Source organism: Seriola lalandi, unplaced genomic scaffold (genome assembly GCF_002814215.2).
Source record: "Seriola lalandi dorsalis isolate HSWRI2012SDOR001 ecotype SW California unplaced genomic scaffold, Sedor1 jcf7180002054396, whole genome shotgun sequence".
Classification (NCBI taxonomy): domain Eukaryota; kingdom Metazoa; phylum Chordata; class Actinopteri; order Carangiformes; family Carangidae; genus Seriola; species Seriola lalandi.
The window spans coordinates 368,749-387,443 of NW_019524949.1; the positions used below are offsets into that span (position 1 = coordinate 368,749).

Below are 18,695 nucleotides of genomic sequence, written 5' to 3' on the forward strand. Positions count from 1 at the left end.
TCGCTGTCAATCAAAAAGGGACTCAGCCTCAGACAGATCATCCAATCATCATGCAGAAGCTGAGCGTCCGGGCCAGCCCACTGTCCCATAGACCCCCAGAGACGCTGAGCGTCCGATGGGCGGGACAAAGACCAGCATTTATCCAATGACCGTCTAGTTTCGCTGCAGTGGAACAACCCACTCTATGCTTCCCCATTGAAGTCAGTAGACGCTCGGCGTCCACACTGTGTAAAGCTCTGTGGCGCTGCGGGGATGAATGAGAAGAAGTCGTGTCGGTTACCTGTGATAAGTAGCTGATTCTGAACAAAAGATGAACGTGTTCTAGTGCATATTTAGTCAATGAAATGTACACACAACAGTACATATTTGACCAATTAATTTGTTGACATTTTAGGGGAAGCTGAGCTTCCCTTGCAGTCTTAGAGCAATCGCCACTGCATCAAACAGTTGTTGAGATATTTCCCAAAGTGGTAAATTGACTGGCTGACAGTATCAAAAATATCAAAGTGAAGGTACCAAATGGTAATGTTACAATACATATGGTTATAATAAGAAGTTCACAAAGTCTATAGGCATTTCAGAAAACAACTGAAAATTATGAAAATTATGAAAATTAGAGGCATTAAAGGCAACAGAGCAAGATAAACACTGACAGACTATAAAAGGAATGGAACATTTATTCATTGTAAAAAAAAAAAGACCCATATATATCTGTCTACCTTCGCTGTCTTTATCTTCCTGTATGTTTAAGAACTTTTTACAGCATTGGAGATAAGATACACGCACCACAAGCATGACAACATTTTGCCCCAGTGACCCTCTCACAGGAAGGGTAACATCTTTACTGTTGTCCTCTTTATCATTACCCATGTTATCATATCAACTCAGAGAACTAACTTAATTCCTTCCAATGAACCAATCAAATGTGATACTTTTACATAATGTAACTTCAGTCTAATTTAAGGCTACTTACTCCTTCACATTTTTCTCTTTTCAGATTTCTCTTATTTCATTATTTCAGAGGTTTAGCAGTCATTACCAGTTCCACCAAATAGTGATTTCCCACTTTATATGGTTTCATTTAAACATTTAAACATTTAAACATTTTTTGAAAAATCTGAAAAATGGAGCCAAATATAATATGTAGCAGAACTTCTCTCATTCATCATCCCACAACCCCTCAGATCTGTCGTGTTACAAATTCTGTTTACACATTGATGCATCAGTATTAATAATGTGATTTATTATGATTCACTCTAATTGGCCTGAGGTCTGAAGTCACTTATGGAGAGTGGACATGTTTACCCATGTATTAAATTTGAATCATAGCCTATTCCTGAACTTGTTGCAGTAACATATTTTTAGCACTCTGTCACATCAGTTGTTTGTCTTGCCTTCACCTTGCTTTATCTCCCACCTTTCCTCCTCCACAACCCAGCTCCACCTAGATCAGTGTACACTCCTTTTTTCACATCCGCCCCCCCCTTCCTTTCATTCCAACAGAGTCATAGAGAAACCGAAACTTAGGGAAAAAACTTTAAATGCTTTCATGGGACATTATGGGACAATGGACTTTGATGCAGGAGGGGACCGATTCTTCTTTTCTCATTTCATCACATTTGATGTTTTTATACCAGTAATTGTGTATTTGATGGCTCAGTCATTTTCAAATAATTCCCAATAAGTTTCCTGGAAATAACTATGTTTTAAACTATGTATTTAGTATTAATTATAGGGGAAATAAGCAATACTACTACTACAGTTGAAGTTCATTTCCAAGTAAAGAATTCCAATTAACTGCTAACAGCTAAAAATGAAGTTTTTCTTTCATGGACTTTCTTAGTTTTTACCATAATTAGAACCAGATTTCACAGCTTTGTTTCCAGGATTGAATTAAAAAGATACACACAAAACAACCTTCAACAGTTGATAGTAAGCCCTACAGCCAGTATCAAGAGACTTAAACACAAACTGAGACGTTTTTGCTACAACCTGAGGGCTACATGCCCAATATATGTAACACAAATGTGTCAAAACTGAACAAATATCCCTCTAGGTATTAGGAAATTTAGATCACTGGGGTACAATATGTTATGAGTAGATCTTCTAATTTACACACTCCCACTCCCCCACCATCCCACCCTACATGAGGTTGCAGTGCAAACACAGGCTAACTAACAAGGGCTTTGACTTGATCCAGTGTCAGTGAGCTGTCAAAGCAGATGGTCCAGGGGAAGATTGGATGCTCAAGCAGCTTGCCTCATGCCAAAGCCTCAAATTACTGTCTTATCCTTGCAGGTGGCCTAAATAATCAGAATTACTATCACTGTCTGCACAGAGTGTGAAAATTTGTAAAGGAATTTGTCATGGTGGGTTTGAAAACAAGTTAGATGCAGTTTAGCAAGGACAGTGCAAAGTAAACCATCAATGGTGCTATATCCCAGGATGAGGTGAGGTAGTCAATAAAGTAGGTTTAAGCTGAAACTTAATACAAATGAAAATGTCAATGAAACATCAGATGGATCATGTTTGAGAAGATAATTCAAGTAGTATACATGAAACTGTACCATAAAACAAACATGAAATGTATCATACATATGTATATGTATGTTGGTACTTGGGTACTTATATATATATATACAGTATAGTTGTATGGTATGGAGATACACATCATGAACAGTAACAACTATACTGTTGCTCACCCTATTGCTTTATGTATGCACAGTGTTCTGGGTTGGGGTGACAAAAAAAGAAACAGTTATGAGGTTAAGTTTGTATCACAAAGTTTAAATAACAAGAAAAGTATAACGTTTCATTGACATTAACTGACACAATAAAGTATAAAAAAAGAACCTCTGTATGAAGTGTTGCTAATAGCTCTTGTCGAAAAGTCAATCAAACGAGTCAAGGGGGGCCTTTTACATGTATGTGCCCAGGGACCCATTGTCTCATAGTCTGTCCAAGAGAATAGCTACAGATTTAAAATATGAATGTATAAAGAATGATGTTGCTGGATATTGTATAAGACATAAAATAAATTTAAAAAAATAAAAATGATAGTGTATCTCAAATCAACATACATGCTACAACTGCATAGCTCTAAGGGCTCATGTTGACTTAAGTGATGTATACATGTGAAATTGTCTTGTTTGAATATTTTCAAAGGTCTGAAAGGCAAAAACTATTTAGTACTTAACAGAGAACATGAATTATTAGAGAGGTCGTGAAAATGGACACAGTCTTGTTCAGAGGAAATGTCTTTTCAAGTCTCTCCTATCTGATTAATAATCTTATGACCCCCCTCAGATTTATCTTGTGACACATTTCACCTGTCCTGACCTCCAGCTTGGCAACCATAAGATGCACAGAAAAGGTAAGAGTCTTTAAAAAAAAACCAAAAAAAAAAACAATGTATTAGTACTGATCACACTCACTGCAAACAAACACACTTAAGCTAAATCAAGAACAACTCCAGCACAGTTACACCTGTTTTGCCTCAGTCACTGAATTCCTATAATTCACTCTCACAGTGTTATCATCCATCAACAAGTCTGTTTGACAGCTTCAAGTGTTGAAACACGGCACTAACAGGTCAGAAAAACGGGATGATTTTCCCCTACTAATCCAGAATTGTGCTTTCATTGGGAAATCCCATCGTCAGGGTGCCTGTGTACACTCCGCAGGAAAACTCCCTGCTATTCCCTCCCAGAGACGCGCGCGCTCGAGCCTCAGCGAGCGCGCAATCACACCACGCGGTATGCCCCTATATGGACATTGAAAGCTCCGGTAACTGCTGCAACACGAGTGTGGGATTTCCCACATTCCCACGAAGAAAGCAAACCATGTGTGTGCTCCCATGTTGTTAGATAATATGACCGCCGCAGGATTTAATAGTCGTTGTTAAGTTGCAAAAATTGAAAAGCATCAGAATTCAAAGCCCAATAAAATATAATGAAAATATGAAATAATTTCCTCTCATTTTCAGTCACTTCCTTGCAGTTTTATGCACGCACTGATTTATTTTTATGCATTTCATGAGCTCTGAATAATAAAGCGTATAAAAGGCTTTGCATCCTGTTACAGAGACTACACTGCTGGTGCTACCACTGCTCCTTTACTCCACATGGCCCACATTCAACTGGCACGGAAAAGCCTGTACCACAATGCCCCTACCGGTGACTGAAATTACTACACCATTTCTTGTAAATGCCTGGTTTCTCTGCTGGGTTGCTGTTTATACTAAAGGGCTGGTCCTCTGCACATGTTTATCATGCCAGATTGTAGGATGAAGGAGCATGAGCGTGTGTGTGTGTGTGTGTGTGTGTGTGTGTGTGTGTGATAGAGTCATCATGCACTTGAAGTTTATGATGTTAGTTTATTGCATATTCTTTTTATAATAAGATACACATTGCAAAATCTCAAAACCACAGAATATTGCAGATTCCATCACTACTACTAAAAAATAAAAAAAATATTAGCCTATCATTAATATTACTGCAGTTATACTCATAATCGTATACAGCCTACTGTATATGATGAAACATATAACAATGAAACCACAAGCTGTCATGCTTTAGCATTTCATTATGCTTTGTGTAAATATCACAGCAAAACAAAATTTACAGTGTATGACTTTAGCTGCAAATACTTGTACTCGTTTGCATTACGCAGTCCAGCTGCAAAATGTGCAGAACTGCTGCATGCTAAATATATAAAAAAAATACCGCGAGGGTCTCAAACGAGATAGGTCACAGTGTCGTCTACGTGCAACGAGTCTCCGTAATCAGCCCTTGTTGTTATTGACTTCCTTCTTGCTCTCAAGAACGTGATTTCTCGGAAATTCAGCGAGCGCTGTAAGGGAGGATCAACAGAGTATGCGCCAACGCGCTGTAAAAAAAACAACAACATCCATCTTGACTTTATCAATATATTTAATAATTAAGTGAGTTTTCAAATCAGACTTTTTTTTTTAGACAGAGGGGGGCTGCTCTGCAAATATGCAGAAATGAGATGAGATGTTTACGGTGCAAATCACTTTAGTTGAAAAGTGTTTATACTGCTGATCTCAGAGTAATCATGTGGTTGTTAACTGTAGTTAACTGTTTTCTTCACCTCTATTCACAACATGGACACTTCGTTTACAAAAGGCATGGCATGAATGAACTTGTAGAGGTAGAAACCTGAAATGCTCTCTAAATATTCTAATAATATATAATATAATTTTAAATGGTCTATGAAAAACTGACTTGTTTTTCGGTATGGACACTTTTTACAGTGTGCACTGCCTCCTTTGGCCAGCCGGGGAAAACCCGCTGGAGACTATAAATGCACTGTTGCTCACCGTTTGTGATCACTTCTGTCCCAGACTGATCTTCAGTTGGTTGAGAAAAAGAAGAGAAATTTCTCTGGAACAAACCAAATCCAATCGGACTATTTTTGTGCATTTTCCTTTTGCGGATCACTGAGCAAATACAGCCTGTAAGTGTTCTGATTAAGCAATTATTTCATTAATTAAGCAATTCATTCATTAATTTTACTTGCATAGAATGTCTTATATTTAAATATTTTTTTTTATTGCCGGGAGTTGCTTATTTAGAATAGATAGCCTAATCTAAACCTTGCATTAATGTACAAAGATTCCTGAAATGTCTTATGCAACAATGCTTTTAAGTTTGTGTAATTTAACTTTTAGTTATAGTGACCAAAGTTGATGAAACAAGAGATGAAGTGACTTTTTAGAACATGTGTGTACTGTATGCACTCAGCAGTGCAGCAGGAGGCGTGCGCTCCCGCCCGAGTACAGAGGACCTTTTGGTGCACGTCTCCAAATGCCTCTTGCTTGGATGATATCAATTTGCACGGAAATTTATTTAAAATTTTTGGATTGCAAACTTAGTTCACGTAGCTTACATTTGAACATTTTGAAACCCTTTAATTTTTTTTTTTTTTTTAATTTTGAAGTGTGACCTTCATTAGTGAGGTTGACTCATACAGTTAAGCGCGACCGCCTCCACACGCCCTCTTGCGTGCCCTGGCCGTGAACTCCTCTCACACTTCTGTGAGACCTGCGGGCAGCAATAAATCTAAAAGGGGAGGCAGATGTGGGAGTCCATTTACTCTCACTACTACATATCACACACAGCATTCCTCGTTTGTCTAATCGCTTTACTCTGTTGCTGCATATTTTAGGCAAACATGCCTGTGTCAAGGATGAGGATGAGGCCGTGGCTGGAGAAGATGATCGAGTCCAACTCCATCTCGGGTCTGCATTGGGTGGACAAGGTGAGAGGCTCATTTCCTCCCGCAAAACATTAGATGGAGTCATTTTAATGGCATTTACTAAAACATATGGTCAGCATATTGAAATAAGCAGAGGAATAGACATTTTCAAATGTATTTATTGTAGGGAGGGAATAACTTCTCAGCAAGTAGAGAAGGAAGTGATATCTGCAAGGCTGCACGTGTTTTTCTTTTCTTTTTTCTTCATTTCTATTTATTTGTTCTCTAACTAAACACTAGATATCTGCACGTTACAGTGACTTGATTGAAGCACCAGTTGGGATGAATTTAACAATAAAGTGATATATAAGGCAGTAAAATGGTGAGCAATGACAACCTTTTAAATTAAACACCCTCTGGCACTACAGACAGGTGAATATAGACACCAGGAGTTAGTCGTAACCCAAGTTTGGTGTTTAGTTCACAGATATCACCATGTATTCTATCACTCCTCCCTACCTGACATTTTGTGGTTCAAACTAAAAAAAAAACTGACAAAAGCTTGTTTGGTGTGTGTGTTTTTCTACTATGACTGCGCTGTGCAAAAAAATATTTTAACATAATTTAAAGCCATGCTAAAGAACACTGCTAACAGCGCCATACAAGTTAGATGGTCAGCCTCTTGCAATATTTCAAAGTTTGTGCATGTTTTAATTGATTCTATGTTGAATGTGTGGCCAACCTTGTTCCAACTGAGTATGTCCTTTTGTATTTACCAGGATAAGACGATGTTCTCAATTCCCTGGAAGCATGCAGCTCGACACGGCTGGGAGATGGACAAGGATGCATGTCTGTTCAAACAATGGGCCATCCACACAGGTGAGCAATGCAAAGACTCGTGCACACCAACTGCAAAATAAAAAGGCAGCAAATTATACTCTGTCTGGGAGGAAAAAACTTAACAAAAGTCATTCTGCAGGGAAATACGCAGAGGGCCAGGACAGTGACCCGAAGACATGGAAGGCCAACTTCCGCTGTGCAATGAATTCACTGCCTGACATTGAAGAGGTGAAAGACAAGAGCATCAACAAGGGCCACCAAGCCATGCGCGTCTTCAAGATGCTGCCTGCCACTCCAAAATCTAGAGGTGAGGCAACTGACAGGAAATGAGCGTGCTTTTTTTTCTTCTTTTTTTCACGAATTAGCACTTGTATGCAGCATCTGCTGGCTGCTGATCTTTTTTTTTTTTTTCCTTTTTCTATTTTACACATGAAGTCAGTTTGTTCTACAGTCAAACAATAAGCTGTTAAAGATGTCAAGTGACCAAAATGTTTTTCTTTCCCCTGCACAGACAAACGAAGCAAAGGAAAGGAAGCAAAGTTAAGGAAGAAGGTAAATACTGATATTATACGGTTGTGATATTGTGTAGATTGTATAGATGTCATGACACTTACTCATTCAAATTATGCCTATTCAAATTATGCTACATTGATGTAGATAATGTAATGGTCTTATCAAATGACATTATTGTAATGGCAAGACAAGCAACACATTGTACATTTCTTTGTTTTTGTTTCATCATTTGTATTTCCTAAATCTCACTGACTGTGGCTATTATTTGCTTCTGTAGAGCTCAATGGTCAAGATGGAGGAAGACTCGGACTACAGTGATACCCAGTCTCCCATGGATGCGTCACTGACGGATGAGACCGAGTCCACTCAGGAAAACACAGTCGACAGCACAGTGCAAACCGGGCAGGAAGGTGAGGAAGAAAACTGGGAGTAGTTGAAGAATACTCTTGAGAGCATTATAATTTCCTGTGTGTGATAAGTGATACTGTAAATGCATGAGCTCAAACAGCTCTGTCCGAAGCCGTCTTGAATTTGCCACTAAAAACTTGAGCAGGTGTATTCAATGCTATTCTTTACCACCCTTGCAGGTTTGAGGTGTATGACTCCCTCTGAAGTGCCTGACTGGTCTTTTTCCGTTGAGATTGGGCCCGGCAACCTCTCAAACACCTTCTTCCAGAGGTTTGAAGTTTCACCTGTACACAGCTTCGGTAAGACAACAACACATGTCACACTGGCTGATAAATGTTTCAGAACCAGTCTAAGTGAAATGAAGTAAATTCAAATGGTTGGATCGATATCACAGTGCTGTACTCATGTCGCCTCCCTCTTCTTTCCCTCTCTATTCAATGTGATCTTCTAGAGGAGAGCGTAGCTGACGACATAATCGAGGTAAGAATGGACTTCAGCTCTTACTCTTAATAGCATGCATTTTTCATTGACAGGAATGCCCATGTTTGTCTTATACTGCCTGTTTGGCTTGTGTAATAATCCCCAAAAACTATAAGATTGATTGTTAAAAACTGGTGTGGGAAATCTGAAATTGTGCAAAACGTAGCTGTACTCAGTCCAGTGTTGCTCTTTCAGATCTGCGAGCAACTGGAGAGAGACTCACAGTGGATGTTTGGCAGTTTAGACGGCAGGGGGTTCCTGAGCAATGAAGCACACACCAGTCCTAGTGGGAGCCAGTGGAGTGATTCTTCCTCAGGTAAATGTTGCTAGTTGGTTGGGCAGATGGACAACTTTCATCTAAATGAATATGACAAATATTCCCTTAAGATTGTGACATGAAGTTCATATGGCATCTAAATGAAGGCCGTCCATCTGCTGCTTGAACATTACACTCCCTTGCTGGCAATTTAGGCGTTTGATGTAAATGTGTTCATGAAAGGGGTTTGTTCACCTAAAACACACTTGATAATCGGTGTCACTCACTCAGCCTACAAAATGAAATAAACATGGTTGGGTAGTCATGGCGCTATAGCTGAAATCAGTATGGAAATCGATATGAATCTTTTTCTTGAACATTCTGAAGTGCTTCTGTCTATGCGTGTAGCAAATGTAGTAAATGGCGGTTAGAAAGATGATAAAAGTCTGCCGTGAGATATCTTGCCTTTATAGCAGCATTCATGACATCTTAAAGTCACTTTTTGAAAGTTAAGTGCCTCAGGTTAGACCACCTCTCCTATAGGCTACTTGTGGTTTAAGTTTGCGTTCTCCTTCAACATCCTGACCTTGTCTTTCTTTCTGTTTGTTTTACAGTCGATGGAGTAGAAGAATATCCGTGTTACACAAATCTGGGTTCAGATTTCTCAGCCCCCTCAAACGATATCTGGAACAGCTTTAACAAAACATTCTGCCTCTGAGGGCCTCAGGACGGGACAGGACAAGGCTTTGACACTTTGGACTTTAAAAGCTGTTTGTTTCTGCCCACCAATCACCCCCCATCCTTATGAACCATCAACACCCCTCCAGTCTGTGACAGGTGGCTTCCACACTTTAAGCTAAAATTCCACACCCGCCTCCCAACTGTGTGTACCGTGTGTCTGACACTTGGTACCAGTTCGTGGAGCTTTCCTCATCTCCCTCAACCTCTATGTGAAGTTATGAAGAGAAGATTTGAAGTGCACTGCTGTTAACAGACATGCTGTTCATTGTCTCTGTTTTTGGCTGGTTCAAGGCATTGTGGTGCTCAGCTTTTTGGGATGTTGAGCTGTGATTAGACATAAATCAGTTTTGCTCAGGCAAGGTATTTACATTTTCATACTAATCTATGAATACATGCAAGCTAGTAAGTACTTAACCTCATAAATACATTCAGTACACTTCACATTTGATAGATATATAATGTACAGTGTAAAATAATTCTCACATTAAATCATTTTCTTCTCCGTTATACATGTGAAATTTAGTTAAAGAATGACATTTTGTCTAATTACCCTCTTAACTCTCAACTTCTGTTAAAAGTTCCACTTCAGAATTTTTTTTCTGCTTATTGCAAGTTCAGAAAATATCTGTAAATAGCTGTTTTTGTCTGTGTGTTTTTTTTATAAAATAAAAGAAATCTATTGTTAAAATGTGAATTAATATGGCTCCTTATTATTATAACACTTTATGAGTGCAGAGATAGATGACTTTAAGTGCTGTGCTGTAAGGAAATCAATGACTTTGACCCCTGACCCAACCACCAAGTGTCCCTCCCGTGACAAACTAAGGGTCTTATTGGAAAAAGTCAAGTAATCTTGGTCCAGATTGTCACAATATGCAGTATAGGATTATTTTAATAATCAACAAATCCTAAAACAACAGTCCTAAAAAGGTCATCAAATGTATTTAAAATGACATATCTCATTAATGTTTTATTTTTTAATACTATAATACAGGTTAAACTGGATTTAACTTTTTTTCCCCCAATTTAAAGCAAAACATTTCGACTAGTTAAAAAACAAACAAACAATGTTTTTTCCTCAAAAGGGGTGATTACCCAATTACAGTCTAAGTATAAATTATTCTGTATAAGAGCTGCAATAAATATAGCTCTTGATTAACCACGTCATTTATTTTTTCTTTATTATCTGGGGTTCCCCTATAATCCCCACGGACGTTGAGAAATAGTGTCATTGCACAACATATACTAACTGTGAACTTTAATAGGAACAACATACTAAAAAGGAGGGCTTCCGCTTGCTCTCACAACAGCTTCAATTCTTTGTGGCATGGATTCCAGAAGATTCGTTTGAGATTCTGGTTCATGTTGATTTTATGGCATCAGGTAATCTCTGTGGATTTTTTCAGCTGTACATTCATGCTCCTGTAGTACTACATCGCAAAAGTGTCATCTTGGTTTCAGATCTGGTGACTGGGGAGGTCACCGAAGTACACTCAACTCATTGTCATGTTCATGAAACCACTTTGGCTTCGTGTCATGGGGCAATATCATGCTGGAAGTGGCCATCAGAAGACGGTAAACAGTGGCCATATAGGGAAGCACATGGTCAGCGACAACACTGAGACTGGCTGTGACATTTAAATGATGATTGATTGCTATTAAAGGGGCCCAAAGTGTTACATCACTGCCATCAGCCTGGACTGTTGACACAAGGCAAGTGAGTGTCCAAGTATTTATGGTGCTGATGACAAATTCTGACCCTATCATCTGTGTGCCTGTGCCCCGGCTACGTTTTTCCAGTCTTTAACTATCCAGTTTTGGTGAGCCTTTGCCCGCTGCCTCAGGTTTCAGTTCTTGGCTGACAGGTGTGGAGCCTGACGTGGTCTTCTGCTGTTGTAGCCCATCCATCCACCTCATTCTGAGATGCTTTTCTGCTCACGACAGTTGTAGAAAGTGGTTATCTGTAGCCTTTCTGTCAGCTCCAAACAGTCTGGCCATTCTCCTCTGACCTCTCTCATCAACAACATTTCCGTCTGTAGAACTGCTGCTCACCTGATGTTTTTTTGTTGTTTTTTTGGCACTGGGCTAAGACTGTTGTGTGTGAAAATCACAGGAGATGTTTCAGACTCAAACCAGTCTCACTGGCACCAACAACCACCCCATGGTCAAAATCACTGAGATCAAATTTTTTCTTCATTCTGATGTTTGATGGGAACATTAACTGAAGCTTCTGACCTGTATCTGCATGATATTATGCGTTTCACTGCTGCCACATGATTGGCTCTCAGGGCTCTGTGGGTGTACTGTAGCCATATGCATGCTGACATTACTCACAATCAGCATGGATAAATAAATAGCATTAAGAAATGCAGAGGGTGTAAGGATTTATGCTCGGATCTTGATTGATTTGATAAAGATGTCTGCATATCTTTAGCAGCTGCCATTTGAACTGGTAGAACACGCTGAACAGTGATGAGCTCCACTTCTTTCACTGTGGGAATCTTGTCAGATTGGCCCAAGGTTTTGTTGATCGTAAATCGCATTAGTAGATGTGATCCAACAAAAACATGAAAACGTGATGATAACCAGGTGATGAAGGCTTCTTATGCTGTTAAAACAAACTAACAATTTAAAAGCCTGGATTAAGTGTTGTGTGGGAACCGTAGATACAGTTTACAGTATATCATGTGACTTCGGTGTGTTTTAAGAGAAAACCACACATTTCCTGTTAGGTCTTCAGATTAAAAGCAGAAGCTGCTGATTTATTTACAGCAATTTTGAATTTCTGCCACAACACCAACTTTTTACCAAAGAAAACAATTGCAAATGTATGCAAATGTGAGACAGGTACAGTACGCACTTCACTGCCACAGCTGCCTACCTCTCACACCTCCCTGTTATACATGCTCCTAAGTCATCTCCATCTGCCCTCAGTGACTACAAACCAGTTGCCCTCACATCCCACAAAAAAGTCCTGGAGAGACTGGTGTTGGTCCATCTCAGACCTCAAGTGAGCACCTCTGTAGACCCACTGCAGTTTGCATATGGCCCTCCGGTTGGAGTTGACGACGGCATCCTCTGCCTGCTTCAACAAGCCCTCTCTCACCTGGACAAAGCAGACACCACTGTGAGTATTGTGTTCTTTGATTTCTCTAGTGCCTGTCCTGCTGAGAAAGAAGCTTCCGAATATGCAGGTGGACACCTCAACAAACTCCTGGATGTGTTTCTGAACGTGTGGTCAGCAAGACAGGAGTAGAGCAGAGGACTTTCCTCTCACCTAATTTAAATTTTTATAAACTTTTTTCTCTTTATTTACTCCTTTTAGTTATTCTGCAGTATTGCATAAACTTTACAGGTGTTTAGTTGTAGAGTTGTGGAGATCAAAATGAAGTTCGAAGATGGGTGTGGTCAAACCATTGAGTGTTAAGTTCCTATGTAATAATATAGTAATGACTACTGAGCACTCATGGGTTGGAACATGTCACGGCTGGTGTGAGCCCATCGCAAGACGGTCTTAAATTTAACTTATCTATTCTGTCTGTCTTGCAAGAGAGCTCTTGATCTCAATGAGATTATGTGATTAAATAAAGGCTAAATAGTAGAGTAAAATAAAACATAAGTTAAAACCAGTGGCATTTAACAATCAACAGAATCTAATGCCAATGATTACTTGCTGTTGAAAAGAACAGCTCAGTGTGTTTACACATTTCTCTGTATATTAAGAAAGTTGTATCACTTTTCCTCACACTGCTTTCTCTGTTTCTTCTTAATACAGTGAGTTACCTTCATTTTCCTGAATGTCTTTCAACAACATTCAGGAAAAAAAAATGCACGTCAGGGCAATAACTTGATGCTTTCAATAAAAACTTGACTATATGGACTCAACACCACAGTGCAGCTTGTAGCCACAGCCCTTTGTCAAAAACACAAAGAGCTGTTTTGCAGCTGCACACAGCCCTGGTCCATTAAGATTGTTGTCAGCAGAGAGATAGATATATCTGCCTCATATGCAACCCATTTCTGACAGTGTGGTTAATGAGTATTAGTCGCATTTGTCTAAAAGTTGAAGTTACTTTACAAATTAAGATTGTAGATACAAACGGTTAACGCTCCATAGACAACTACAACAATTATTAATGCATCAATAATAATATTCCAAAAATCTAATACATAATAGCCAGGGCTGTAGCCAGAAAATTAGAAATATTAAAGTCACAAGTCCAAGCCCCTGTGATGTGCCACCCCTCTACCTCAAAGCTGTAAACGTTTCAATCATTTGGACTTTTGTTTTTTTGTATTTTATCTATTGAGTCAAGAGTGCCGTTACATTTTCAAAACTTTTAATTTCCCAACACTTAATACTGTGTCAAAGTCTCATATTCAAGTGGGTAAATTTTGTATCATTTATTAATGAATTGGTCTATAACTAATCAGAGTCTAAAAATACTGTAATCAGCCAATAAAATACTTAATACTTAATACATCCTCAGTTGTAGTACAATGATGTTAACAGTCATAATCACAGGGCTTTTTTATTTTATTGTACTTTTTGATACATTTGAACAATATGAACTTAAATGTAATATAATAACTCAAAATGTTCAAAGCGGGACTAAAACATTGAGTACTTTTGCAGTGTAGTTTTACAAAATTTCTCTTTTTCCCCCAGTGCAAACAACATTAAGTTATCAATAGCTGTTCATTTTACAGTATTGGCAGATTGTTTCTTAAAGACTAACTTGTACAAAAAAAGGGGACTGATTTGACTGTATTAAAAAGTACAATTATCTTGACCATTTGAAATGCTTACTGGGGATTTATAAAGCTCCAACATGCCACTGTTGCTATTGATGAAACATGCCTTTTAAGTGAGCTTTAACGGGTGTATTGAAAACCTGTGTATATACTGGCCTGAATAGTCTTTTCTCTCTCCTTTGTGCTTGAACAAAGGAGTGAATCTAACACTTTGTCCAACCAGTTTCATGATGACTGATGCACTGATACTCAGACACTCACACCGAATTGAGTTTGAGTTTATTTTTGTTTTAATGTGAACATGACCTCCCACTCAATGACAAATTAGTCAAAAGTGAACATCGAACTTTTCTCTTAATCACTCACAAACATGTGGAGAGTACAGATTTCCAATTATAAAAAAAAGAAAAATAATTTAAAAAATGAAACTTTACTATGAATTGTACAGTTTTATTATAACATGGAAAATAGCAGCATACAATGTGCTTCATTACCTATTATCATTTATTATGTATAACTTATCATTATATAGTCTTCGCGATCTAATTAGATGTTAGTGAACTTCTATCATAAAGCAAAGAAAACTGGCTGTATATGGTACGATGATTTCTTTCTTTGATGTTTGCACTTTGAACATATGTTAACTTTAAAACAAATCTGTTGAGTTGCTAACGAACAACAAATCAACCATTAACTAGACAAACAGAGGTCTGGTTGATGTCTGATTACTGTACCTTGATATGACAGCTGCACATGAATAACCCCTTTTGCTTTATGAGGTCATGTTTTTTTCTTACTACCATCAAGGTCAACAGCAGTCGTGTAAACATAGATTGTGTAAATTTTGTGTTAACTCTTTTTAAATATTAAAACAATATATCATGATGATATGAATGAGCTCATCTCCTGAGATTGGTAAACTTTAGACTGGACAAACTGGTAAAACCATTAAAAAGCAGATGTTAAAGAATGCATACTGACTACAGACCTCATTTTTACTGTATGTTCATGTAGCCATATTTTATTGCTGATGGCTGATTCTAACAATTCCAACACTCTATCTTTGTTTCAGACATAGTTCCTGTACAGAGTGTATCTTCCTTCTTCTGTGGCAGACGTAGATGCGGACAACACCAGGACTACTTTTCATCCTTTGCAGATTGTTACCCTATCAGAAAGGAGAACAAATCATTTATAATTAAACACGTTTCTGCTTTATCATATTGCAAATATTGCATTTTGCGTTACACATCTCCTAAGATGGTGCACTTTATTTTTTTTCCATTCACTCAACAAGAACTCAACAAGAAGAAGCATTACTTTACATAGGTACCAGTCATGTTAAACCATGTGGCAGATGTGACGGATTGTACCATACATGAATCTGACAAAGAAAGAAAGAAAGAAAGAAAGAAAGACATGTTGATGTGTTGATCTAAAAGAACCAAAACAAAGAGTTAAGAAGTAGAAGTTCCCCAAATTTGAGATCAAGCTTTGTAATTGTTGTATTCAGTTTTACATCAAGCAACATCCCTACCAGTTGTTATCACAAAAAAAAATAATGGCACCTACTTAACGCCAACACAAACTCTATAACCTCATCACAACCAGTTGGAGGTCAAGGACGGAGTCACGGAACTATGAAGAACGAAGAGCACTTGATATATAACAGCAGGACACCGTACTCAAAGAAAGAACATGAGCTAATGGGCTAAATAACCTTTGAAACGAGCATTTCATGTATTAAATCCTGCGCAAGTACATTGCTACCAGTCATGTTTAATGCTATCAGTCATGTTTACTCCATAAATGATTGACAAGTCCCTCTTTATTTCAAGCTTCCTACCCTAAAACCACATTCAATATGATGGCAATTTGATCAAAGTGCGGGTGCAGAGCGATGATGTAGCAGTTGTGCTGGAATGATTTGTACTATTATGCAGCAGAGTTGCCCAAAAGTGAAGCCGTGGGCAACATGGTGGTGCAGTGGTTATCACTGTTTAGCTGTGCCTGTGCAGTATTCCTCTGGCTTCCTCCCACATTCCACAGACATGCAGGTTAGATTAACTGCCAACTTCAAAAAGATTTCCCGTAAGTGTTAAGGTGAGCATGAATTTTTGATTGTTTCTGTGGTCAGCCCTGTCAGCCCTGTGATACCCCACCTCTTGCCCAATGTCATTTGTCTTTTTTTTTCTGGGAACTGATCAGTATTAAAAAATTCAAATGTATTTACTCTTTAAAAAAAAAAGAAAAAGATTTCTTCTGGATTTCTCTCTGTTTCTTTTATTTATCATCAAATATATCATCATTTAAATATCCTTTTTCAAGTCATACTTTTTCCATGTGTTTAAAAAATAATATAAATTTATAAATAATAAATAAAATATTTTTTCATGAGAAACAATCGCCCTATAAAGTTCCTGGAATACTTTTGCAATATGAAACAATAATTACACTAATTTCTGAAGCTATAGTTGTTAGGCAGAATATATCATAAAAAACAGACCAGTTTAAATAATTCACCCATGATTTGTCTTAAAATATTTAATGTAAGCAAATAACAGGAGAGTTGATTTCTGTATAGTAAACTCAGACCAGGTGAAGTGAACAGGTGCTGGTTATGGTACAAACTTAAACAAGGGGGAGAACACACCACACACACACTCTCTATCTCTCTCTCTCTAACACACATGATTTCTAAAAATATGTTGTTTGTGCAGTTTAATTTTACAGTTAACTGAAACTCCAGGAATTGTGCGACATAATAAAAACATGTAGAAATTCAGGTTTTTGTACAGATCAAGGAGAATCAATGGATTTTGTTGACGACTGAGCACTCAGAAGTTTTATACTACACATTTTACACTACTACACCGATGCACACAACACACACACTAAAGCCACTTAATCTGTCCTATAAATACTGATGTTCAAGTTTCAAGTTCAAGTGTCACTTAATTGTGATTTCAACTATGACAGAAATTATATCAGTTCTGCAGGATCATGGCACACACCACATGAAAAAAACAACCAAACTTCAGAGCTGCATCCAAAACAACCTGATTGAAAAAAAAATGAAAAAAAAAGATCAATGTACTGTACTGATGAAAAAGAAAAGAGAAAACCAGCATACATATACTGGTAGGGTGACTAGCTTAAGATCTGGTCAACTGCATTAACTTTGTTTGAATGTGTGGTCTGTTATTTTTTTTTTTTTTCCTTTGTGTTTGACCAAAAGCGTAAATCTGCTGTAAACAAAGGTCCCTGAAGTAGGAAGTGGAAAATACCTCCTAGGAAGTGTCTTAACTGACATTTTGTTTCTTAAGAACCCTGTGACGGTGCCAATGTACACCACCCAACTTCGTCTAGTGGGAGAAAACTAACAACGGTGGTGGTGACTGACGGACATGTTGGACGTGTCTGGCTCTGCACCTGTTCACATCAGTTTACTGTGGCACCTAAATGCTGTCAATATGTACATTTATTACAGTTTTCACTTTTTAGTATCCCTTAGGTAGATTTAAGTTTTTGAACAAAAAAAAAAGAACATCTTATTCTACTCTGGCTGTGAGGGGATCACATTGATATTTTTCATTAATATAACAGCTCTTCATTGAATTTTATGCTGATTAAAATATTCAAAGACTCTCCATTATTTTTAAGGCTACATCATTTTATCAAATGGAAATATTCTGGATATCGTGGGCAACATAATCCAGGCAACAAGTGTGTTTCTTACCACAACATATTTGGGTGTATATAAATTAGCAGTCCTTACTGTAAATGTTAGAGGACAGGGTTGAATTTTATTTTATTTCTCAAAAATTTTGCCTTTATGTTCAGTATCTTTGGTAATTTTGTGATCTCCAGTAAAGTTTTAAATGAAGATTTGAGGGGATATAAAATGATAATAATATGAAAATGGAATTCTTTATTTGGCTGTGCGTATTTATATTGTGTGTAATGATGATGCTATAGCATCAATATTATCCATCTTATTCGTTGTTTCCTTGTTCCTGCTATGTGGATGTGCCGTAAACTGACCATTATCATATTATTCGGTAGGAAATTATAATAAGGGCAATTCAGTTCTTTACCCTCTTTGTTAAAGGAAAGCGCTGGTGTTATTCTATATGTTTTCTCATTATCAACAAATCCCAACAAGAGACAAACAAAAATGGATCACAAATGTATGATTTAAAAATAAAAGGGCCAAACAATCTCCTAAACCCGCTGGGCACTGTAGTTTTTAGTAACTGTAACTCAAACAGGTTGGTGGGGGTTATTTTCAATATCTTAACAGACATTTAGTGCAGAGGTGAGTATTTAAGGCAGCAGCATTATGTAAGTGTGTTTGATATAAATAAATTGCAGTGTCCAACTTTATGCTAGGAAGATGTCACCCATTGTAACAGTGTGGCTCACTGATGTGTTTTTAATAGTTTCTGGACAATAATGGAGATTCATGGCACAGGGGAATAAA

At 37.8% G+C, this 18,695-nt stretch overlaps 1 protein-coding gene across 2 annotated transcripts; it reads left to right on the plus strand.

Annotated features, from left to right (window-relative positions):
* Positions 1–5,322: 5,322 nt before the first annotated feature.
* On the plus strand, positions 5,323–9,672 carry irf1b (interferon regulatory factor 1b). Of its 2 annotated transcripts, XM_023409529.2 has the most exons (10): positions 5,323–5,478; positions 6,190–6,282; positions 6,999–7,098; positions 7,199–7,366; positions 7,571–7,611; positions 7,850–7,982; positions 8,160–8,279; positions 8,432–8,460; positions 8,656–8,776; positions 9,331–9,672. In XM_023409529.2, exons 2-10 carry the CDS (start codon positions 6,196–6,198, stop codon positions 9,432–9,434), a joined length of 903 nt encoding a protein of 300 aa, XP_023265297.1. In that variant the 5' UTR covers positions 5,323–5,478; positions 6,190–6,195; the 3' UTR covers positions 9,435–9,672. The 2 variants fall into 2 exon arrangements, with proteins under 2 accessions (XP_023265297.1, XP_023265298.1); XM_023409530.2 differs by lacking the exon at positions 8,656–8,776 and having other exon boundaries at positions 9,331–9,483.
* Positions 9,673–18,695: the final 9,023 nt, after the last annotated feature.

What these genes read in the sequence shown, in the direction of transcription:
- irf1b (XM_023409529.2), top strand. Translation starts at nt 6,196, where the DNA reads ATGCCTGTGTCAAGGATGAGGATGAGGCCGTGGCTGGAGAAGATGATC. An exon ending in GTCTGCATTGGGTGGACAAG is followed by an intron (nt 6,283 to 6,998) that starts GTGAGAGGCTCA and finishes TGTATTTACCAG; the next exon opens with GATAAGACGATGTTCTCAAT. An exon ending in ACAATGGGCCATCCACACAG is followed by an intron (nt 7,099 to 7,198) that starts GTGAGCAATGCA and finishes GTCATTCTGCAG; the next exon opens with GGAAATACGCAGAGGGCCAG.